General features: G+C 36.8%; 2 protein-coding genes across 2 annotated transcripts; both read left to right on the top strand.

Annotated features, from left to right (window-relative positions):
- Positions 1-4677: 4677 nt before the first annotated feature.
- On the top strand, positions 4678-6831 carry LOC125777793 (protein toll-like). The gene has a single exon (XM_049453446.1). It carries the CDS (start codon positions 4730-4732, stop codon positions 6797-6799), a length of 2070 nt encoding a protein of 689 aa, XP_049309403.1. The 5' UTR covers positions 4678-4729; the 3' UTR covers positions 6800-6831.
- Positions 6832-20766: 13935 nt separating this feature from the next.
- On the top strand, positions 20767-22318 carry LOC125777795 (protein toll-like). Its single transcript, XM_049453468.1, has one exon. The coding sequence runs from the start codon at positions 20777-20779 to the stop codon at positions 22277-22279; it is 1503 nt and encodes a 500-aa protein (XP_049309425.1). The 5' UTR covers positions 20767-20776; the 3' UTR covers positions 22280-22318.
- Positions 22319-26170: the final 3852 nt, after the last annotated feature.

Genomic DNA, 26170 nt, shown 5'->3' with positions numbered 1-26170 from the left:
GCTATTTAAATACGGCGCCGAAGAACTAATAAGGAGCATGCATCAGCTTTTTTTATAGAATATGCTAGGGCTAAAGCATGGACCATAAAAAGGAGTTCCCTTTATGCCGCTATGTCTGAATTTGGGATCCCCGTAAAGTGGCTGTTTAAACTGACGTTTAGCAATAGCAAAAGCTCCTATAGGATCGGGAAGAACTTCCAAGAGCCGATCGATACCAAACTAAATTTCGGATAAGGCGACTCCCTATAGATCTTCTCCTGGAGAAAATAAATCAGGCTGCAGGCGAATTGCGATGAGTCGACGCTAACGGTGGCCAAGCCAGGATTATCGTTCACGAAAGTTCAATGTGATTGAAATGGAAGTATCTACTACGCTGCTTGCCTACGACCAAACTCTTAACAGGGACTTCTAATGCCTACAATTGAAGAATCTGAAGAAAGTAATCGCCCAGATGCGACCAGCATTGGAGAAACGGAGAAGGATTGTATTCCATCGCGACAACGCCTGCCCACACACATTGATAGTGACTCACTGAGAGTTGGTTAGAATGTTCTTATTCATCAAACTTATAGTGTGTTCCTGTGGCATTAGAATTTTAATACCAGTTTCTGTATAAGGCAAACGATTTTGTTTTTGTGGTGTTTAACTTGCCTAGTTTTTTTTTCAATATGAATGTAAGAATATATATGTCTTTACGAAAGTGGCATCATCAAATTATCTAATATCTTAAGGAATCGGAAACCAACAATATTTAACTCGAAAATAACGGATTTCCTTTTACCCGACTTTAGATATAACTATGTACCATTCTCGATTAGTTTTAATGATACAAACAACCGTTACCTTGTTTACTCTTTGCCAAATGTTGCGACATATTCAACTCAACTTTTTTCAGTAACGATATATTATCGATTACTCAAAAACATATTCCATATTTTTTCGTTGGCGTAATTTTACCACCACTATAGGTATATTACAGCGCACATAGGAGCATTTGGTCTCAAAAACCGGACAAAATTATTTAAAGTGATTTTATGAATGAAAATTAATAAAAATGCATGATTAAATGTAATAATGCAATATATTAAAATAAAACAAGTAAAGAATGACTATGTAAGTTCGGGCGTAACCGAACGTTTTATTTTTGCTCATCCCACTTACTACTAATATGCCACATACTCAAAAAAATGTTCCAAAGTTTCATTTAGGTACCTTACATCAGCAATCATATGAAGCAAGGTCAAGTGGATGTCCGAAAATCTTGGTAATAGTTATATAGGTGGGGGGTTGTGTTGGAGGGGTCAAGTTTTCGCGCAATTGTATCTATTTTAGGCGCAAAGTACACTGGTATGTATAAAATATGTTCTGCAATTTTCATTGAGACTTGACTCGAATATTGGCGAATATATCCAACATGAAGCAAGGAAAATGTTTAAGCTTAGTAGTTCACTAGGAAAAATAATTCATGGCTCGACCTCGCTCGACACTATAACAAAAACACTAATCTCTAAAAAATTCAAAAGAAAAAAATTTGGTTTTTATAATGAATTATTGTTTTCCCGAAAAAAACATAATAATACATTAACTAAATTAATTTTTATATCATTAATATTAAATACATACCATGTTGTCCTGAATCCACATAAAATATTTTCAAGAATTTCGTTCACGCAATAAAAAAAACCACTTGCAATTTCGAAAACAATGGAGAGTTTCGCGAATAAGCACTTGCGTTCTGAACGAAGTCTAGGTTCCGAATACTTACATATGTGGCAATATAGCGGCCTGAAGCTCATTCATTTAACCCTTGTGTTGCCACCCGGGTACCCGGGTACCCACCGGCGTGTATTTTGTTTAATAATATTTTTTCTAAAAAGGATAGGCTAAAATCCTCTTGGATCCCCATGGTTTAACCGATTATCTAGCGAATTGTGCATTATACATAGCTCAAATTTTTTTCTAACTTCAGAAATGTTACATTTGAAAATAGAAACACGTCTCAGCCACCCGGGTACCCGGGTACCCCGACAGAAATTCGGCGCAGTTCGTGTAATACATTATGATTATAATTTTATTTTATATCTAAAAGGAGTAAATAAGTATCTGTATGATGACTATAACAAATTATATTCATTTTTAAACATTTATTGATAAAATATACTGTATATAATAATAATAATAATTTTATTTTGCGACATGAAGCTACAAAAAAAATTAATGATTTTTTTGCTTTTTGCACAGTGAAATATAAGTAATAATTTGAACAAGTAAATTTGAATAATTAAATTTTAAGAATTAATTAAAAAATTAAGAAAAATTCAAAATTACTCATTGCAATGTAAACATTTAGAAATGTTCACCGAATGCTATCGCACTCAACGCAGGATTTCCATGTTTTTCGTCGGTTGCGAATAGGCTGCTCCTTACAAATATAAAAAGATCCAACAACAGCTCTTCTCGCAGTGGCGTCTCAACGTTGGTCATTTCTGGGTACCACCCAGAAATTGGCCTTTCAAAGAAACTTTCGACTGCGATTTTGGTAGAGTGGTTTCGCATTATTTGCTGGTTCGGGGCTCGCTCTTCGATCATCGGCATTGTAATTCTTCTGACAATTGTCGAAGGAAAAGTCTGTTTGTTTGTTGCGAAGCATGCTCTTATTCTCTTAGTAGATTGCATAAGCAGCTACACCTGCAATGTCAAGGATGTTGAAAAAGAAAGCCAGCGTACATATACACGTTCGCTGTTGGGTGGAGTACCTCGAACACATTTGACCTATGGTGTCAACGCCATCTTTTGTTTGATTATAAAACAAAATCATTTTTGGTTTTTTGTGAGCTGCATCAGAGATTTCATAATCATAGTGCATCGTACTAAGAAGTATTAGAGCTTTGTTTTTCTTTGGAATATATAAAAGTATATGTTAGAGTATACGAAAATATGTTTTACATTACTATATATACCCCATACTCATCGATAAAAATATTTTTTTCATATTTTTCGCATTCAATTTTCGATAAAATTAAAAACCTATCGTGGTAAATTAATTGTGTATTTATTGTATACGTATATAAGTTACCTCAAAAACTGTGCTTTCGATAACTCCTCCATCCTTTTATTTATCTGAGGTATGTAAATAAAATACAATTATCTTTACTCATCACTTCACAAACTTTTTTCAATAATATTGCAATAAATATATAACTTCGAATATCGATATGTAATGCACACACGCTAACGAACTATCCAAACTGACTGGAGTGACTGCAGCGATACGCCTGGCTTCTTCGAGTCATCGACGGAAACTGAACTATTTATTTATTTATTTATTTTTTATTATATTCGTTTCACGGGATTCTCGAACGTTCCTGAAGTACAAAGCAATTCAGAGAGCGACCTGTTTCTCTAGCACTCGAATTCCACGCATTTGCCTTTCGAAAAACGAGAAATTTACGTTAGACAGACCGCGTTTTATTCCTGATTTAGGACTATGAAGGTGTCTGTACATAATTTATATGGTAAATTCAAGTAGGTATACCTTTCTAAGATGTGTATACATAGATCCTGATAGAATGCACTCAATTATTTTTACGTATAACGCACTTATACGCACGAATTTGCGTACGGGTACCCGGGTACCCTGGGCGGCAGACAGTGTGATTTTTTTTGGGTGGCAACACAAGGGTTAATCGGTTTATTGTAGAACGGTTATTTAGGTACCAAAAAAAAATCAATTTTGAGTACCATCGCTGAAGTTTATAATTTTCAATTTTGTCCGGTTTTTGAGTTAAATGCTCCTATGTGCGGCGGGTGTGTTCAGTATTTGCGGTTTTCAAAAATATTTTTGAGTATATTCCGTATTTTTCCGTTGGCGTAATTTTAGCATCGCTATAGGTTTATTACGGCGAGTTTTATCAGTATTTGTGGTTTTAAAAATATTTTTGATAAGAACTTAAATAATGATTTACATGGTTTAATCTGTTTCAGTTTGAGATTTACGGTTTAGTATTTCAGTAAGTGCAAGTGAGTTAGTCTGCAAAACTTAGTTATTGAGGTGAAAATATAAAAACAATATCAGAGGAAAAAATTAAATTTAAATTAAACGAAATTATCAAATATGTTTATAATATACGCCTATATAGTAAATTTACTGATTTTAAGCAACAAATTTCTGTTTGCGCAGACTTTCAAGGGGAAGTTAACAATTACCAATAAACCAGAATACTTTCCGGATTGTTTTATGGATGAAATAATTTCGTGCAGATGTGGTGGCAACGTTAATTGTATTGTTTCCGATTTATTTGGCAATATTAATATAGATTTCTCTGATAAAAGCAAAGAAATGTTAGTGACTTGTTACACAGAAAGCAAAAATACTGATTTTCTACTCGAGCAAAACTTTCAGTCAATTCTTCACGGTTCACGGTTCATCTTTGTGAAGTATTGTACAGATTTTACATCCATAAAACATATGAGTACCCAAGTACTGGAACTTGATCCACAGAATAAAGCAACGGTAATATATAACAAAGACATTGACAAAGACAGAGACATTAAACCAGCTAATGGCTTTTTTGGAGTAACTAAGCTTTTATTAATTAAAAAATCATTTTTTGGAGTAAATAATCTTGAATTAATTATAAAATCAGCAGACAATTACGATGTCCCGAATAACTTGTTTCCTGAGTACAACCAATTGCAAACACTTAGCGTAAAAAACCTATATCAGAAAATGACGTTGCAAAACTTGACTCAAGAGCATTTTCAAAAACTTGGTGAGCTCAGGCGACTTGACTTAGCCGGTAATAATATGAAAATTTTGAACGAAAATGTCTTTGCAACACTTACGCGTTTGAATTTCCTGAACTTGAGCCACAATGGAATCGTGGAGTTATTACCAAATCAATTTGCTAAACTGGGTAAACTTATAATACTGGATCTTAGCTACAATTCGTTGACATATTTAAGACCTAATCTTTTCGAACAAACTCCTTTGTTATGGCAGTTAAATCTCAAAGACAATCAGTTGCACGACACAACAAATATTATAAAAATTCTGAAACCCTTGAATTTTCTACATATGCTAGACTTAAGCGATAATAAACTGCGAACGATTTGGGGCAGTGCGAGTTACGCCAATGCTCCAGCTACAATGGCTACAAATTTACATTACAGCAATATGCCTATGACCTTGGCTTTAGCAGAAGGACTGAATTATATCAGCACATTGCTACCTAACGAAAGCAAGCGTAAGGTAAAAATAATAAATTTAAGTCGCAATCTTCTGAGTGGGTTTAATATGGATTGGATTTTTGAAATCGGAATGACATGCCCTTTCGAAATTAACTTTCAACAGAATTTGATTAAACACGTATATGCTTTATCGAATTTACTCGATACAACTAACGACTGTAAAGGCGAAATCATAATGACTGGCAACCATATCGAATGCGATTGTAAACTAGCATGGATTTACAATAATAACTATAGCAGGTTTTTTAGTGATTTGCAGTGTAATCAGGCGTCAAACAAGCTACCAACGAATTTCACACAGCTTCGACGGCATGAGCTGTGTACTTGGCAGCCGGTGCAATGTCCCAGAAATTGTGTTTGTTCCACAAAATCTGAATTGCTGCACATCAACTGCACAGGCGCACAACTTGACGTTATCGAAGAGCTGCCATGTCCCGAACAGGTATTGCTCACGACTTCGTTACTCGATATTAGCAATAATCGTTTCACTAATCTGCCGCTAAGCACCACCTTCTGCTACGCCAACGTTTCACAGCTTTACGCCGCGAACAATCAAATCACCAATATAAGTCTCTTGGAACTTCCAACCGATTTGACGGTTTTGGATCTACGAAATAATCGCTTAAAATCGTTAAGTGCTGATTTTTTACGTGTATTTCTCAATGAGAGCACGAAGCTACAGCTTCTGTATCTCAGTGCGAACCCTTGGCTTTGCGACTGTGCTTCAAATCAGCTTCTCTACACCGTACGTGCACATAGGCAACGCATACCCGATGTTGAGCAGTTACGCTGTGATAACAAACCGAATGTTACTCTCCTAACAGCAAGCCTGAGCGAATTGTGCCAAACTGAGGACAGCGTTAAACGTTATCAGTACATGATTGCAACTATCATAACTGCAGCGTTAATCATAATTATTTTCCTTCTTATTATTGCACTCTTCTTCAAATATAAATTACAAGTTAAAATCTGGTTATATGGTCACAACATATTGCGTTGTTGCATTCGGGAATACGAGCTGGATGAGAATAAAACGTTCGACGCGTTCATCTCATATGCGCACCAAGAGGCTGACTTTGTCAACCATTTATTAGTGCCACAACTCGAGCAAGGCGAACCACCATTTCGTGTATGTACGCATGAACGTAATTGGCTAGCTGGCGCTTATATACCTGAACAAATCATCGAATCGGTCGAACAGTCGCGACGCACGATCATTGTGCTCTCGCAGCACTTCATCGAATCTGAGTGGGCGCGCATGGAGTTTCGCACAGCTCACCAGTGCTCGCTGAATGAAGGTCGTGCACGTATAATTATGATTAAATACGGTGAAATTATCAACAGTGAGTTATTGGATAAGGAATTGAAGGCATATTTGGATATGAACACATACTTGGATTGGCAAGATGCCAGATTTTGGGATAAACTACGCTATGCCATGCCACATAAAGTGGATAGGAAACCAAACACCGATATGCTTGAAGTTAACGGCCGGATGTACGTTATGGGGCATGTTGAGATGAATCGTTTGCGTGGTGAGAACGCTTAAATTGGTTGGATGTAGTCTTGATGGGCTTGAATAAGAAGGCAAGTTTTATACTTAATATGTACATGTATATATATTATTAGAAATATATTATGTTTAATTTTAGATGCTTAAAAAATATCTTCACACTCTTCTGTCCAACAAATCAGGAAAAGAATTTTGGCCAACGAGTTGATTAATAGTAACGTACTCTATATCTAGTGCATTAATTTATTTAACCGTGCATAACCGGAGATGGAAGCCGAGGAAGTAACTTCAAGAGTTACCAAAATGTTATAATAAAAACTGTTGTAAGACAATTCAACATGCATTATGAAAAACAACCGAATTTATTAAATTCAAATTTTGTTTGTTATCATCTTATGTATATTATAAGTCGTAGACTCACTTAGTTGCATTACGTCCTTTTGAAATTTCGAAATTTGAATATTAAGTAATAAGAATCAAAGCAAAGGAGTTCCCAATTTCATTCTGCAATGAAAGTCATTATATCTAGTATATGTAAATTAGGGTGATTCGTAGAACGATATCGGACACTATAAATTTCTGCAGTGGTTGCACTTCAATTTTGTCCTAAAACAATATTAGCATGAGCGAGTTAATTTAGTTCAGTTCTATCAATAAATATATATATATATATGTATATATATATGCATATCAAGCATAATATTTATTTCTTGTGTCCACTTAAGGGAAGGGTGTTAACGAATGAAAAATTAGGCGACTTTCGTGCATTTTTTTTAAAAGAAAGTACTCTATTGAATGTTTCGAACTTCTGTGAACGTAATAAGGTAATATTTTCGGCTATATTTTAATACTTTTTTGTAAATATTGAAAAATAATGGAGTTATGTGCTGTCTTCGGAGGTGCCAAAAAAGGGCCCCAACTGATGACATGATTCCGGCCGAATGAGTGCTGAAACAAAAAAATTCAAAAAAATTATTAAATTTAAAGATATTTTCAATACAATGACCTATGATCTTTGAAAAATATCAAAAATTAACACATTGGCGGTATTTTGAAAAAAATATTCATTTTTTTAGATAAAAAGTGGTGATTTTCTCGTTGAGTTATGATATCAGCAATTTTGGAAAATGTCGTTTCGAGAAAAACGCGTTTAAATTTCACTTATATTGGATTGTCAAAAAAGTCTTGCGATATTTTTATTGAATTTTATTGAAATTGAAATTGAAATGAATTTTTGATGAATCATGCCCAGCTCTTGACCGATGCTACGGCTGCTACTATTCCGGTCTCTTTCGACCAATTCAGCGATTTTATCGCAATTTTCGACGACAGGCCTTCCGGAGCGTGGCGCATCTTCGACCACCTCTACACCAGAACGAAAACGTTGAAACCATCGTTGTGCGGTGGAAATGGAAACTGTATCGGGTTCATAAACTGCACAAATTTTATTGGCGGCTGGAGATGCATTTTTGCCTTTATTGTAGTTGTACTGTAAAATATGCCGTATTTTCTCTTTATTTTGCTCCATGTTTGCGAAGCTATAACTCACGAACGACTTAAAAGAAACGACAATGACCCGATGCGACGAATAAAACTAGAACTACGCGCTTTCAGCGCCAACTAGCGAAAATACTGCAAGACTTTTTTTACAATCTAATATATGTGTATCACTCCGAGCGGTCGCTCTTTAGAACGCTGGCATCGAAAAACTATTCAATATGCGACCTTGCTGATTTCACATAATATTTTTGAAAATATAAACTATCGAAAAGCAAAAAAAAGTTGTTTTTTGAAATAGTCACTTTGGTATAGCCAATTAAAGCGAAATCTAAACACAACATTAACTGAGTTTCATGTAGCGGAATTTAACTTTTTGCTTATTTGTTTGATATCTCAACGACACTCGTTTGATTCACCAACTTCTACCATTTGTCTATAAATTATGTTAGATTTTAAAACTAAGTACCGGAACGGAGGCAAAGGGCGTCTCTTTTCATGCGACAAACTGTTTGAGTTGAAACCAAACTTGTCCTTGACGCTACTAATATCGCTTCCTTTCAGCAAACTCACCAAAATCATCAAATCGTCTGTGAAGTGAAAATTCGTGGTTAATTTGTTTATTGTATACCAATAACAGTAAGCCACAAATATGATGTAAACACTTTTAAAATATTTGTCGTTGCAACTCTAACTGTTAATATGCAGAATCCCAGTTTAAGTACAATCAGGTGTTCAACCACTATCTCTTTAACAATAGTAAAATGTAAAGACCACAGACCACAATAAATATCACAGCCAATCCACTCCACTTAAACGCTAATCAATCACTTAATGGATTTACGTATTTTTCTAGTTTTTTGTAACAAATATTTATCGTCGCCAGTTACAATGCGATGTAAAAATCCCTTTCGGTTGTGCATTTGAAGCAACTGTTCACATGCAAAGAAGCGCCGTTCGACATCTCTTGGTTTCAAGTCGTAAGGAGCCCAGTTTCCTTGTTTCTGAATCATCCCCATGGCTTTGATGCATTTTGATACCGCTTGCTATGTCACTTGCAACGATTCGGCCAATTCCTCTTGGGTTTGAAACGCATCTTGGTCGAGTAATGCTTCCAATTCAGCATCTGAAAAAATCGTCTCCCTTCCACCACCATGCCGGTCTTCGACTTCATAATCACCATTCTTAAAACGTTGAAACCATTCGCGACATGTCCTTTCACTTAGGACAGTCTCACCGTACGTATCCGAAAGCATTCGATGAGCCTCAGCCGCACTTTTCTTGGAATTAAAAAATTTCCCGCAAATATCGAGAATTCGGCTCAAAAAGTGACATTTTCAGTTGAGAATAAATTTTGGATGCAAACAGATCTCTACAAATATTTTGTTGGGTTAATGTTGACACAAATGTCCAAGATCGATATAAAACGATTTTATCGATTTAATTGACCAGTACTTGACCCTAGAGACATCTATTGGTAAACGGCGGAAGCAAAGTTGTAGACCTATATAAGTATATTTAAACATTTTTATTAATCTTTATACACTTGCGACCAATTGCTACATTGTATTACAGTCTTGTACACCTAACTGTTGTACGTATCACAGAAAACTAAAGGAGATGGATATAGGGTTATATATATACAAGTATAAATGAGAATGAATTGAAATCTTTTTATGAAACTTGGTATGTAGCTTCCCTAGTACAAAAAAAATTCGAGTTCGTAGATTGGCGTAAACGAGCCACTGCCACGCCCACAAATCACCATTAACCAAAAACTTATAAAGTACCATAACTAAACAGTAAATTTAGATATAAAACTGTAATTTGGCAAAAAGATCGTAGTAGCCAGGGACATCTTTGGGGAAAAAAAATTAAAAAAAAATGGGCATCCGCCCTCAAATAAGTTTAATGTATATATCTCCTAAACCATTTAAGCTACAATAACCAAATTCACTCAACACAAATAATATAAAAACTCCTACGTATATTGTTAAAATAAATGATAATGATAACGAAACTGTTAAAAAACTACTAAAAGCGCGATAAATCAATATCTAAATACGCCAAAGACAATAATATTTACCACTGAGTTGGTATGAGAGAGCTTTATGAGAGCCAATGTGAAAATTGGACGATGGGCGTGGCACCACCCACTTTTTGTTGAAATCCTATATCTCAAGATCTGACTGACCGATTTCAACAAAATTTAGTGCGTTGTCTTTTTTTCTGTTTAAATCCAATAAAAACTGTCCAAGCCCCTAGGTACCGAATATTTAGACCCCGGTACCTATAGTTGACTTTTGACTGAAAATGTCAGTCAATGTATGACTGAAATTAAGGGATAATCCTACTCAAAGAGTTTCTCAGCCCCCATATGCTTATAATAAAGATTTTCGAACTTCCGGGTGACTTTGTACCGCATAAATCGGCCAATATTTGAGTTATCTCAGTGGAAATAAGAGAGCGCGTTTTCTGTTCGTATGGCTATAAATATGCGAACTAGTTAGTCCATCAGTTTTTGAGATACCGTCCAAAAAGTCGTTATAAGATATCTTCACGAAATTTGGCAGCATTCACATCGGACCACTATAGCTTATAACTGTCAGACAAACTGATTTATTGAAATCGAACCCTTGTATCCAAAACTTTTGCTGTCAAAGGCATTGCTCAGATCGGTAAACTATAGCATATGGCTATCATACAAAATTACCTATTGAAATCAAGATACAGATTTTTTTATACCCTTCGCCGTTTTAAAAATGCATCGGTTGGAAGGAGAAGCTGTGCGGAACGCTTACTGGTGGATTTGTAACTTTAAACGCGTTTTTTCTCAAAACTGTGTTCGTCAATTTTCCTCCATCGTATCTCAAACACGGCTGACCGAATGACAAGACATTTGAAGACTCAAACTCAGCACATGTAAACGCATTTAATAAACTAGAAATATTATACATCCCTTAAGCATACATATTAAAACTCCGCTACTTCTATTTTGATTCATACAAGCCAATCAGCCGGCGGCGTGAAGGAAGTGAGAGCCAATTTTTTTGAGTAGAAGGGTATTCAAAACAATGTGGCTGCTGTTCTGCCAAATATCTTTAGCTGAAAATTTACATTTATACTGTCGAAACAAGGCGGATGGAATTATGTGTAGAAGTTCACGCACGTTAGGAAAGTTCTAAAATTGTTGTTCACTTGAGAGTGCCCATAAACGATTCTTTTACAAAAGCATCTCACGACTTCCTGGCTTAGTGCAAGTATCCTCTATATAGCTAAAAAAACATCCGTTTGAAAGCGAGCTAAAATGAGAAGGTGAAACATCCCTTCTCCAGGATTGTGAGACACTGCCGATGAAAAGCAAAACCAAAAAAAAACAAGGCTCGAATGATAAACCCTCCTTTTGATGCCGATCCCTGCCGCTGAATGTGATGAACGGGACAAGGACTGAGGCGAGTAGATCTTGTGGCGTTTACTGCAGTGGCCATATCCCGGTAGTATTCACTCGGCTGGATGAACGTCTAGCCACAATCCGTATAATAGGGAAGTTCTTCAACATATCTCTGATATCGCAGAAGGTTCGACGTTAAGAAGCTGCAATCACAACAGACAGCCGAATTTCCTGAACGATTTACACTCCTCTGAAGAACAACAAAGCGGAGGGAGCCGATGGATTGCCGACCAAGCTATTTAAATACGGCGCCGAAGAACTAATAAGGAGCATGCATCAACTTTTTTTGTAGAATATGCTAGGGCTAAAGCATGCACCATAAAAAGGAGTTCCCTTTATGCCGCTATGTCTGAATTTGGGATCCCCGTAAAGTGGCTGTTTAAACTGACATTTAGCAATAGCAAAAGCTCCTATAGGATCGGGAAGAACTTCCAAGAGCCGATCGATACCAAACTAAATTTCGGATAAGGCGACTCCCTATAGATCGATGCGATGAGTCGACGCTAACGGTGGCCAAGCCAGGATTATCGTTCACGAAAGTTCAATGTGATTGACATGGAAGTATCTACTACGCTGCTTGCCTACGACCAAACTCTTAACAGGGACTTCTAATACCTACAATTGAAGAATCTGAAGAAAGTAATCGCCCAGATGCGACCAGCATTGGAGAAACGGAGAAGGATTGTATTCCATCGCGACAACGCCTGCCCACACACATTGATAGTGACTCACTGAGAGTTGGTTAGAATGTTCTTATTCATCAAACTTATAATATGTTCCTGTGGCATTAGAATTTTAATACCAGTTTCTGTATAAGGCAAACGATTTTGTTTTTGTGGTGTTTAACTTGCCTAGTTTTTTTTTCAATATGAATGTAAGAATATATATGTCTTTACGAAAGTGGCATCATCAAATTATCTAATATCTTAAGGAATCGGAAACCAACAATATTTAACTCAAAAATAACGTATTTCATTTTATCCGACTTTTTATATAACTATGTACCATTCTCGATTAGTTTTAATAATACAAAATACCGTTACCTTTTGTACTCTATGCAAAATATTGCGACATACATATTTAACTCAACTTTTTTCAGTATCGATATATTATCGATTACTCATAAATATATTTTTTTTTCGTAGGTGTAATTTTACCACCACTATAGGTATATTACAGCGCACATAGGAGCATTTGGTCTCAAAAACCGGACAAAATTATTTAAAGTGATTTTATGAATGAAAATTAATAAAAATGCATGATTAAATGTAATAATGCAATATATTAAAATAAAACAAGTAAAGAATGACTATGTAAGTTCGGGCGTAACCGAACGTTTTATTTTTGCTCATCCCACTTACTACTAATATGCCACATACTCAAAAAAATGTTCCAAAGTTTCATTTAGGTACCTTACATCAGCAATCATATGAAGCAAGGTCAAGTGGATGTCCGAAAATCTTGGTAATAGTTATATAGGTGGGGGGTTGTGTTGGAGGGGTCAAGTTTTTGCGCAATTGTATCTATTTTAGGCGCAAAGATACACTGTTTTGAATAAAATATGTTCGACAATTATCATTGAGACTTGACTCAAATATTGGCGGATATATCCAACATAAAGTGAGCGAGAAGTTTTAAGATCTTTATATTAGGTATATGGAGACTCAGGAAGGATTTCGCTAATTTTCACAGAGTAAAACAAGAAAATGGCAATAATGTAAGGTTCCAAATTTTGTCGAAATCGGTCAGTCGGGTCCCGAGATATGGGATTTCACCAGAAAGTGGGCGGCGTCACGCGGATTGCTTAATTTTCACACCGCCCGTATAGAATAATTAAGCAGGATTTCAGTATTTAACTAAAAAAATAAATAAAGTAGTACTCATTTTATCAACTGACCAACTTTTTTCAACGCGCTTTTTTCAAAGAGGGGCAAAGCAAGGAAAATATTTAAGCTTATGTGTTAAGTAGAAACCCTGTAGTTCACTAGGAAAAATAAATCATGGCTCGACCTCGCCCGACACTATAACAAAAACCCTAATTTCTAAAAAATTCCAAAAAAATTTGGTTTTTTAATGATTCATTGTTTTCCCGAAAACCCATTAATATTAAACACATACCATGTTTTCATGAATCCATAAAAAATATTTTCAAGAACTCCGTTCACGCAATAAAAAATCACTTGCAATTTCAGTATTTGCGGTTTTGCAAAATATTTTTGATAAGAAATTAAATTATGATTTACATGGTTTAATGTGCTTCAGTTTGCGATTTAGAATTTAGTATTTCAGTAAGTGCAAGTGAGTTAGTCTGCAAAACTTAGTTATTGAGGCGAAAATATAAAAACAATATCAGAGGAAAAAATTAAATTTAAATTAAACGAAATTATCAAATATGTTTATTATATACGCCTATATAGTAAATTTACTGATTTTAAGCAATACATTTCTGTTTGCGCAGACTTTCAAGGGGGAGTTAACAATATTTACCAATAAACCAGAATACTTTCCGGATTGTCCTACGAGTGAAATAATTTCGTGCAGATGTGATGGCAATGTTAATTGTATTGTTACCGATTTATTTGGTAATATTAGTATAGCTTTCTCTCCTGAAAACAAAGAAATGTTGGTGTCTTGTTACACAGAAAGCAAAAATACTGATTTCCTACTCGAGCATGAATTTCAGTCAATTCTTCTTAAAACACGGTTCCTCTTTGTGAAGTATTGTACAGATTTTACACCCATAAAACATCTGAGTACCCAAGCACTTCTTCTTCTTTACTGGCGTAGACACCGCTTACGCGATTATAGCCGAGTCAACAACAGCGCGCCAGTCGTTTCTTCTCTTCGCTACGTGGCGCCAATTGGATATTCCAAGCGAGGCCAGGTCCTTCTCCACTTGGTCCTTCCACCGGAGTGGAGGTCTTCCTCTTCCTTTGCTTCCCCCGGCGGGTACAGCGTCGAATACTTTCAGAGCTGGAGTGTTTTCATCCATCCGGACAACATGACCTAGCCAGCGTAGCCGCTGTCTTTTAATTCGCTGAACTATGTCAATGTCGTCGTATATCTCGTACAGCTCATCGTTCCATCGAATGCGATATTCGCCGTGGCCAACGCGCAAAGGACCATAAATCTTTCGCAGAACTTTTCTCTCGAAAACTCGCAACGTCGACTCATCGGTTGTTGTCATCGTCCAAGCCTCTGCACCATATAGCAGGACGGGAATTATGAGCGTCTTATAGAGTTTGGTTTTTGTTCGTCGAGAGAGGACTTTACTTTTCAATTGCCTACTCAGTCCGAAGTAGCACCTGTTGGCAAGAGTAATCCTGCGTTGGATTTCAAGGCTGACATTGTTGGTGGTGTTAACGCTGGTTCCTAAATAGACGAAATTATCTACAACTTCAAAGTTATGACTGTCAACAGTGACGTGGGGGCCAAGTCGCGAGTGCGACGACTGTTTGTTTGATGACAGGAGATATTTCGTCTTGCCCTCGTTCACTGCCAGACCCATTTGCGTTGCTTCCTTGTTCAGTCTGGAGAAAGCAGAACTAACGGCGCGGGTGTTGAGACCGATGATATCAATATCATCGGCATACGCCAGCAGCTGTACACTCTTATAAAAGATTGTACCTGCTCGGTTCAGTTCTGCAGCTCTAATAATTTTCTCCAGCAGCAGATTGAAAAAGTCGCACGATAGGGAGTCGCCTTGTCTGAAACCTCGTTTGGTATCGAACGGCTCGGAGAGGTCCTTCCCGATCCTGACGGAGCTTTTCGTGTTGCTCAACGTCAGTTTACACAGCCGTATTAGTTTTGCGGGGATACCAAATTCAGACATCGCGGCATAAAGGCAGCTCCTTCTTTGTGCTGTCGAAAGCAGCTTTGAAATCGACGAATAGGTGGTGAGTGTCGATTCTCCTTTCACGGGTCTTTTCCAAGATTTGGCGCATGGTGAATATCTGGTCGGTTGTTGATTTACCAGGTCTGAAGCCACACTGATAAGGTCCAATCAGTTTGTTGACGGTGGGCTTTAATCTTTCACACAATACGCTCGATAGAACCTTGTATGAGATGTTGAGGAGGCTTATCCCACGGTAGTTGGCGCAGATTGTGGGGTCTCCTTTTTTATGGATTGGGCATAACACACTTAAATTCCAATCGTTGGGCATGCTTTCATCCGACCATTCCCAAGCACTAGAACTTTTAATATATATTTATTCACAGAATGAAGTAACGGTAATATTAAACAGAGACATTGACAAAGACAGAGACACTCAACTACCTATTGACCCTTTTCTAGTAACTAATCTTGAAGTAATTATAAAATTATCAGCAGACAGTTATGATGTCCCGAAGAAATTATTTCGTGGGTGCTTCGCCTTGCAAACGCTTAGCGTAAAAAATCTATATCAGAACATGACGCTGCAAAACTTAACTCAATGGCATTTTCGAACACTTGGTGAGCTCAGGCGACTTGACTTAGCTGGGAATAAAATGAAAATTTTGAACAAAAATGTCTTTGCAACACTTACGCGTTTGAATTTCCTGAACTTGAGCCACAATGGAATTGTGGAGCTATTTCCAAAGCAATTTGCTAACCTGGGTCAACTGATAATACTGGATCTTAGCTACAATTCGTTGACATATTTAAGGCCTGAACTTTTTGAGCAAACCCCTTTATTATGGCAATTGAAACTCAAAGGCAATCAGTTGTACGACACAAAAAATATTATACAAGTTCTCAAACCGTTGAATTTTTTACATAGGCTAGACTTGAGCGATAATAAACTGCGAACGCTTTGGGGCAGTACAAGTTACGCCAAAGCCTCAGCTACATTGGCTGCAAAATTACGTTACAGCAATATGTTTATGACGTTGAATTTAGCGGAAGGTCTGAATTATATCAGCACTTTGCAACCTAGGAAGCACCACGTAAGCAAGCCGAAGTTAAAATTTATAAATTTAAGCCGCAATCTTCTGAGCGGGTTTAACATGGATTGGATTTTTGAAATCGGCATTACATGCCCTTTCAAAATTAACTTAGAACGGAATTTGATTAAACACGTATATGCTTTATCAAATTTACTCGGTACAACTGACGACTGTAAAGGCGAAATCAAATTGACTGGCAACCATATTGGATGCGATTGTGAACTAGCATGGATTTACAATAATAACAATAGTAGGTTTTTTAGCGATCTGCAGTGTAATCAGACGTCAAACAAACTAGCAACGAATTTCACACAGCTTCGACGGGATGAGCTGTGTGCTTGGCAGCCGGTGCAATGTCCCAGAAACTGCGATTGTTCCACAAAATCTGAATTGCTGCACATCAATTGCAAAGGCGCGCAACTCGACGTTATTGAAGAGCTGCCACGTCCCGAGCAGGTATTGCTCACAACTTCATTACTTGATATCAGCAATAATCGTTTCACTAATCTGCCGCTAAGCACCACCTTCGGCTACGCCAACGTTTCACAGCTCTACGCCGCAAACAATCAAATCACCAACATAAGTCTCCTAGAACTACCAACCGATTTGACGGTTTTGGATCTACGAAATAATCGCTTAAAATCGTTATGTGCTGACGTTTTGCGTGTATTTCTCAATGAGAGCACGAAACTACAGTCTCTGTATCTCAGTGCGAACCCTTGGCTTTGCGACTGCGCTTCACATCAGCTCCTCTACACCATACGTGCACAACGGCAACGCATACTCGATGTCGAACAGTTGCGCTGTGATAATAAACAGAATGTTACTCTCCTAACAGCAAGCCTGAGCGAATTGTGCCAAACTGAGGACAACGTTAAACGTTATCAGTACATGATTGCAACTATCATAACTGCAGCGTTAATCATCATTATTTTCCTTCTTATTGTTGCTTTTTTCTTTAAATATCGGTCGAACAGTCGCGACGCACGATCATTGTGCTCTCGCAGCACTTCATCGAATCTGAATGGGCACGCATGGAGTTTCGCACAGCGCATCAATGCTCGTTGAACGAAGGTCGTGCGCGCATAATTATGATTAAATATGGCGAAATTATCAACAGTGAGTTATTGGATAAGGAATTGAAGGCATATTTGAATATGAACACATACTTAAATTGGCAAGATGCCAGATTTTGGGATAAACTGCGCTATGCCATGCTACATAAGGTGGGTAGAAAACCAAACACCGATATGCTTGCAGTTAACGGCAGGATGTACGTTATGGGGCTAGTTGAGATAAATCGTTTGCGTGGTGAGAACGCTTAAATTGGTCGGAGGTAGATCCCAATGGGCCAATTAGTTAAACAAGAAGGCAAGTTTTATACTTCAATATGTACATATATATTTGTTGAGATATATTATCTTTAATTTTAGATGCTTAAAAATATCTCTACACTCTTCTCTCTAACAAATCAGGAAGAGAATCTTGGAAAACAAGTTGATTCATGGTTGATTCTATATCTAGTGCAGTAATTTATTAAACCTTGTGTAACCGCAGATAGAGCCAGAGAAGTAACATCAGGAGTTTCCACAATTTTATATAGAAATCTATTGTGAAACAATTCAACATGCCTTATTCTAATAAACCAAATGTATTAAAATCAAATTTGGTATGTTATCATCTTATGTACATGTATATATAAATCGTAGACTCACTTTGTTCAAGATTTAAGTTCTTTAGAATGCAGTCCTGCGCATAATTAATAAGGTCACAAACCAATACCAGTCAGCTGATCGCTGAATGCTGAATGACCAATAGAATTGTGTCCACCTTTTAGCTTTGTATTCGTACACTAGTAGTTTCACTCTAGCTTAGTGAGTGTAAATGTAAATCTACATTATGTAGACTATAGACCTACATATACGTATGCACATATGTATCAAGTGGCGTGATGCTACAATCCGTTAGCCAAATGTATATTTAAGGAGGTATTCAATAAAGAAGCGGCATATTCCGTAACAGACTGATGTACCACCCATACGAACTTTTCAATTGCCAGAATTTTAGGACAATTCCAAAAGTACCTTCGGTGTGGAACTTACTTCAAGGGAGCTATTACCGCAAAATTGTATTCCGTTATATTAATTAATTCTTTATTTGTGTACTGGACAGTGAAAGAATCAAATGGAATTTTAAATTGTGTTATATGGGAAGTAGGCATGGTTTTAGTTCGATTTCGCTCATTTTCACAGAGGGACACAAGAAAATGGAAATAATGTTACGTTCCAAATTTTGTCGAAATCGGTCAGTGAGGTCCCGAGATATGGGATTTCACCAGAAAGTGGGCGGTGCCACGCCCATTTCCCAATTATCACACCGCCTCATACCATCTATATACCATCCGTATAGAATAATTAAGCAGGATTTCAGTGTTTAATTAAAAAAAAAATTAATAAAGCAGTACTCATTTTATGCAACTGACCAACTTTTTTCAACGCGCTTTTTCCAAAGGGGGGAGAAAGCAAGGAAAATGTTTAAGCTTATGTGTTAAGTAGAAACCCTGTAGTTCACTAGGAAAAATAATTCATGGCTCGACCTCGCCCGACACTATAACAAAAACACTAATTTTTAAAAAATTCAAAAAAAAAATTGTATTTTTAATGATTCATTGTTTTCCCGAAAAATCATTAATATTAAACACATACCATGTTGTCATGACTCCATAAAAAATATTTTCAAGAACTCCGTTCACGCAATAAAAAATCACTTGCAATTTCAGTATTTGCGGTTTTTAGAAATATTTTTGATAAGAAATTAAATTATGATTTACATGGTTTAACGTGCTTCAGTTTGAGATTTAGAATTTAGTATTTCAGTAAGTGCAAGTGAGTTAGTCTGCAAAACTTAGTTATTGAGGCGAAAATATAAAAACAATATCAGAGGGAAAATTAAATTTAAACTAAACAAAATTATTAAATATGTGTACAATATACGCCTTTTTAGCAAATTTACTGATTTTAAGCAACCAATTTCTGATTGCGCAGTTTTCCAAGCGGCAGCTAACAATACTTACAAATCCACCAATATACATTCAGGACTGCCCTACGCTTGAAGGAATTTCATGTCATTGTCATGACAATGTTTCTTGCTTCGTCAAAGATGATTTTGATGATAGATGTGTAATAGATTTCTCACCTAAAAGGCAAGAAATGTTGGTGACTTTTTACACAAAAAGGAAATATACTGATTTTCTACTCGAGCATGACTTTCGGCCTATTCTTCTTAAAACACGGTTCATCTTCGTGAAGTATAGTACAGGTTTTACGCCCATAAAAGATATAAGTACCCAAGTGCTGGAACTTCTGATATATATTGATCCACAGAATGAAGTAACGCTAATATATAACAAAGCCAGAGACAGTAAACTAGCTAATGGCTTCCTTGAAGTAAATAATTTTAAATTAATCATAAAATTATCAGCAGAGAGTTATGGTGTCCCGAAGAACATATTTCGTGAGTACTACCAATTGCGAACGCTTGGCGTGAAAAATCTTTATCAGAACATGACGCTGCAAAACTTGACGCAAGAGCATTTTCAGAACCTTGTTGGGCTCAGGCGACTTGACTTAGCTGGCAATAATATGAAAATTTTGGACGAAAATATCTTTGCAACGCTTACGCGTTTGAATTTCCTGAACTTGAGCCACAATGGAATTGTGGAGTTATTTCCAAATCAATTTTCTAACCTGGGTAAACTTATAATACTGGATCTTAGCTACAATTCATTGACATATTTAATGCCTGAACTTTTTGAGCAAACCCCTTTATTATGGCAATTGAAACTCAAAGGCAATCAGTTGTACGACACAAAAAATATTATACAAGTTCTCAAACCGTTGAATTTTCTACATAGGCTAGACTTGAGCGATAATAAACTGCGAACGATTTGGGGCAGTACAAGTTACGCCAAAGCTTCAGCTACATTGGCTGCAAATTTACGTTACAGCAATATGTTTATGACGTTGAATTTAGCGGAAGGTCTGAATTATATCAGCACTTTGCAACCTAGGAAGCACCACGTAAGCAAGCCGAAGTTAAAATTTATAAATTTAAGCCGCAATCTTCTGAGCGGGTTTAACATGGATTGGATTTTTGAAATCGGCATTACATGCCCTTTCAAAATTAACTTAGAACGGAATTTGATTAAACACGTATATGCTTTATCAAATTTTCGCAGTATAACTCACAGCTGTAGAGGCGAAATCATAATGACTGGCAACCAAATCGAATGCGATTGTAAACTAGCATGGATTTACAATAATAACTATAGAAGGCTTTTTAGCGATCTGCAGTGTAATCAGACGTCAAACAAACTACCAACGAATTTCGCACAGCTTCGACGGGATGAGCTGTGTGCTTGGCAGCCGGTGCAATGTCCCAGAAATTGCGATTGTTCCACAAAATCTGAATTGCTGCACATCAATTGCAAAGGCGCGCAACTCGACGTTATTGAAGAGCTGCCACGTCCCGAGCAAGTATTTCTCACAACTTCGTTACTCGATATTAGCAATAATCGTTTCACTAATCTGCCGCCAAACACCACCTTTGGCTACGCCAACGTTTCAAAACTCTACGCCGCGAACAATCAAATCACCAACATAAGTCTCCTAGAACTACCAACCGATTTGACGGTTTTGGATCTACGAAATAATCGCTTAAAATCGTTATGTGCTGATGTTTTGCGTGTATTTCTCAATGAGAGCACGAAACTACAGTCTCTGTATCTCAGTGCGAACCCTTGGCTTTGCGACTGTGCTTCACATCAGCTCCTCTACACCGTACGTGCACATCGGCAACGCATACCCGATGTCGAACAGTTGCGCTGTGATAACATACCGAATGTTACTCTGCTAACAGCAAGCCTGAGCGAATTGTGCCAAACTGAGGACAACGTTAAACGTTATCAGTACATGATTGCAACTATCATAACTGCAGCGTTCATCATCATTATTTTCCTTCTTATTGTTGCACTCTTCTTCAAATATAAATTACAAGTTAAAATCTGGTTATATGCTCACAACATATTGCGTTGTTGCATTCGGGAATACGAGCTGGATGAGAATAAAACGTTCGATGCATTCATCTCCTATGCGCACCAAGAGGCTGACTTTGTCAACCATTTATTAGCGCCACAACTCGAGCAGGGCGAACCACCATTTCGTGTATGTACGCACGAACGCAATTGGTTAGCTGGCGCTTATATACCTGAACAAATCATCGAATCGGTCGAACAGTCGCGACGCACGATCATTGTGCTCTCGCAGCACTTCATCGAATCTGAATGGGCGCGCATGGAGTTTCGCACAGCTCACCAGTGCTCACTGAATGAAGGTCGTGCGCGCATAATTATGATTAAATATGGCGAAATTATCAACAGTAACTTATTGGATAAGGAATTGAAGGCATATTTAGATATGAACACATACTTGGATTGGCAAGATGCCAAATTTTGGGATAAACTGCGCTATGCCATGCCACATAAGGTGGGTACAAAACCAAACACCGATATGCTTGCAGTTAACGGCAGGATGTACGTTATGGGACAAGTTGAGATCAATCGTTTGCGTGGTGAGAACGCTTAAATTGGTCGGAGGTGGTATTGATGGGACAATTAGTTGAATAAGAAGGCAAGTTTTATACTTAATATGTACATGTATATATATTTTTAGAGATATATTATATTTAATTTTAGATGCTTAAAAAATATTTTCACACTCTTCTGTCCAACAAATCAGGAAAAGAATTTTGGCCAACGAGTTGATTCATGGTAATGTACTCTATATCTAGTGCATTAATTTATTTAACCGTGCATAACCGGAGATGGAAGCCGAGGAAGTAACTTCAAGAGTTTCCAAAATTGTATATTAAAAACTGTATGAAACAATTCAACATGCATTATTCTAAAAAACCGAATGTATTAAAATCAAATTTTGTATGTTATCATCTTATGTATATTATAAGTCGTAGACTCACTTGGTTGCATTACGTCCTTTCGAAATTTCGATATTTGAAAATTAAGCTCAACGTTATCAACTTAGTTGAAATATATGTGACATAAATTCAATCAAAGTTAAATTCAATAAATGGTCATTTGAAGAAAATAAAAATCAAAGCAAGGAGTTCCCAATTTCATTCTGCAATGAAAGTCATTATATCTAGTATATGTAAATTAGTGTAATTCGTAGAACGATATCGGACACTATAAATTATAGTAATTTATAATGCTTCGAACTTCTGTGAACGTAATAAGGTAATATTTGCGGCTACATTTTAATTCTTTTTTGTAAATATTGAAAAATAACGGAGTTATGTGCTGTCTTCGGAGGTGCCAAAAAAAGGGCCCCAACTGATGACATGATTCCGGCCGAATGGGTGCTGAAACAAAAAAATTCAAAAAAATTATTAAATTTAAAGATATTTTCAATACAATGACCTATGATCTTCGAAAAATATCAAAAATTAACAAATTGGCGGTATTTTGAAAAAAAAAAAATTTTTTTAGATAAAAAGTGGTGATTTTCTCGTTGAGTTATGATATCAGCAATTTTGGAAGATGTTGTTTCGAGAAAAACGCGTTTAAATTTCACTTATATTGGATTGTCAAAAAAGTCTTATTTTTATTGATTTTTATTTTTATTGAAATTGAAATGAATTTTTGATGAATCATGCCCAGCTACGGCTGCTACTATTCCGGTCTCTTTCGACCAATTCAGCGATTTTATCGCAATTTTCGACGACAGGCCTTCCGGAGCGTGGCGCATCTTCGACCACCTCTACACCAGAACGAAAACGTTGAAACCATCGTTGTGCGGTGGAAATGGAAACTGTATCGGGTTCATAAACTGCACAAATTTTATTGGCGGCTGGAGATGCATTTTTGCCTTTATTGTAGTAGTACTGTAAAATATGCCGTATTTTCTCTTTATTTTGCACCATGTTTGCGACGGTATAACTCACGAACGACTTAAAAGAAACGACAATGACCCGATGCGACGAATAAAACAAGAACTACGCGCTTTCAGCGCCAACTAGCGAAAATACTGCGAGACTTTTTTGACAATCTAATATATGTGTATCACTCCGAGCGGTCGCTCTTTAGAACGCTGCCATCGAAAAACTATTCAATATACGACCTTGCCGATTTCACATAATATTTTTATACTCTCGCAACAAAGTTGCTAAAGAGAGTATTATAGTTTTGTTCACATAACGGTTGTTTGTAAGTCCTAAAACTAAAAGAGTCAGATATAGGGTTATATATACCAAAGTGATCAGGGTAACGAGTAGAGTTGAAATCCGGATGTCTGTCTGTCCGTCCGTCCGTCTGTCCGTCCGTCCGTCCGTCCGTGCAAGCTGTAACTTGAGTAAAAATTGAGATATCATGATGAAACTTGGTACACGTATTTCTTAGCTCCATAAGAAGGTCAAGTTCGAAGATGGGCAAAATCGGCCCACTGCCACGCCCACAAAATGGCGGAAACCGAAAACCTATAAAGTGTCATAACTAAGCCATAAATAAAGATATTAAAGTGAAATTTGGCACAAAGTATCGCATTAGGGAGGGGCATATTTTGACGGAATTTTTTTGGAAAAGTGGGCGTGGCCCCGCCCCCTACTAAGTTTTTTGTACATATCTCGGAAACTACTATAGCTATGTCAACCAAACTCTACAGAATCGTTTCCTTCAGACATTTCCATATACAGTTCAAAAATGGAAGAAATCGGATAATAACCACGCCCACCTCCCATACAAAGGTTATGTTGAAAATCACTAAAAGTGCGTTAACCGACTAACCAAAAACGTCAGAAACACAAAATTTTACGGAAGAAATGGCAGAAGGAAGCTGCACCCAGGCTTTTTGTAAAAATTAAAAATGGGCGTGGCGTCGCCCACTTATGGACCAAAAACCATAACTCAGGAACTACTCGACCGATTTCAATGAAATTCGGTATATAATATTTTTTTAACACCCTGATGACATATACTAAATATGGGCGAAATCGGTTCTCAACCACGCCTTCTTCCCATATAACGCTATTTTGAATTCCATCTGATGCCTTCTCTGTATAATATATACATTAGGAACCAATGATGATAGCGGAATAAAACTTTACACAAATACGATATTTGAGCTGAGGTATCCCTTGTGGAAAAATTGTCGTGATCGGACTATAGCTTTTCAAGGTCCCTGATATCGAACACGAAGAACACAGTGCCTAACCTAACCTAACCTAATTTTTCACCAAAAATATCGGCAAATCTCTCAGAATTTAATTCTAATTAATTTTACAGCAAAATAAAAAAATATGTAAATGACGGATAATGAAATCTCGATTATCACTTTATCATGCGAGAGTATAAAATGTTCGGTGACACCCGAACTTAGCCCTTCCTTACTTGTTGAAAATATAAACTATCGGAAAAGCAAAAAAAAGTTGTTTTTTGAAAGAGTCACTTTGGTATAGCCAATTACAGCGAAATGTAAACACAACATTAACTGAGTTTCATGTAGCGGAATTTAATTTTTTGCTTATTTGTTTGATATCTCAAGGACACTCGTTTGATTCACCAACTTCTACTATCGATTTATCTATAAATTAAGTTAGATTTCAAAACTAAGTACCGCAACGGAGACAAAGGTCAACCCTTTTCATGCGACAAACTGCTTGATTTGAAACAAAACTTGCCCTCGACGCGACTAATATCGCTTCCAGCAAACTCGCCAAAATCATCAAATCGTCTGTGAAGCGAAAATGCGTGATAAATAAATTTGTTTATTGTATACTATAACAGTAAGCCACAAATATGATGTAAACACTTTTCAAATATTTGTCGTTGCAACTCCAACTGTTAATATGCAGAATCCCAGTTTAAGTGCAATCAGGTGTTCAACCACTATCTCTTTAACAAACAGTAAAATGTAAAGACCACAGACCACAATAAATATCACAGCCAATCCACTCCACTTAAACGCTAATCAATCACTTAATGGATTTACAAATAACATTTCCCAACAATTGGCTTAAAAGCATTTTTATAAATTCGTCGTTCAACCTTTTTCCCATCCATGTATGTATGTTTGCAGGTAGACACAGCTAAAAAATAGTACATACCCACCTTTTTAAAATTGTGTATGTGTTTTCAACGTTCCGTTTCGGTGTGTGTGACTGCGTGGTGATTTGTTTTATTATTATTTTTTTTTTTGTGATTTTTTGTAAGCGCTTTTGCTCGTGTCAAACCGCAATTCGATTTTGGTTCGTTTGTGCGATTGCAGATTGATTGGGTGTTACAACACAAATTACGAAATCCCACCAACTAACCTTTTTTCCATTGCACACCATTTCTATTTTTTGTTTCTTCTTTTTTTTGCAATGAATCCGTATGATTTCGTATTTTATTTTAGTTACACACAAATCATTTAAACGATTTATTGGCCAATGCGGGTGAAATGGTGGTCCGCCCACTGGTTATT

This window comes from Bactrocera dorsalis, chromosome 3 (genome assembly GCF_023373825.1).
Source record: "Bactrocera dorsalis isolate Fly_Bdor chromosome 3, ASM2337382v1, whole genome shotgun sequence".
Lineage (NCBI taxonomy): Eukaryota > Metazoa > Arthropoda > Insecta > Diptera > Tephritidae > Bactrocera > Bactrocera dorsalis.
This window is presented reverse-complemented; position numbering and strand designations above follow the sequence as displayed.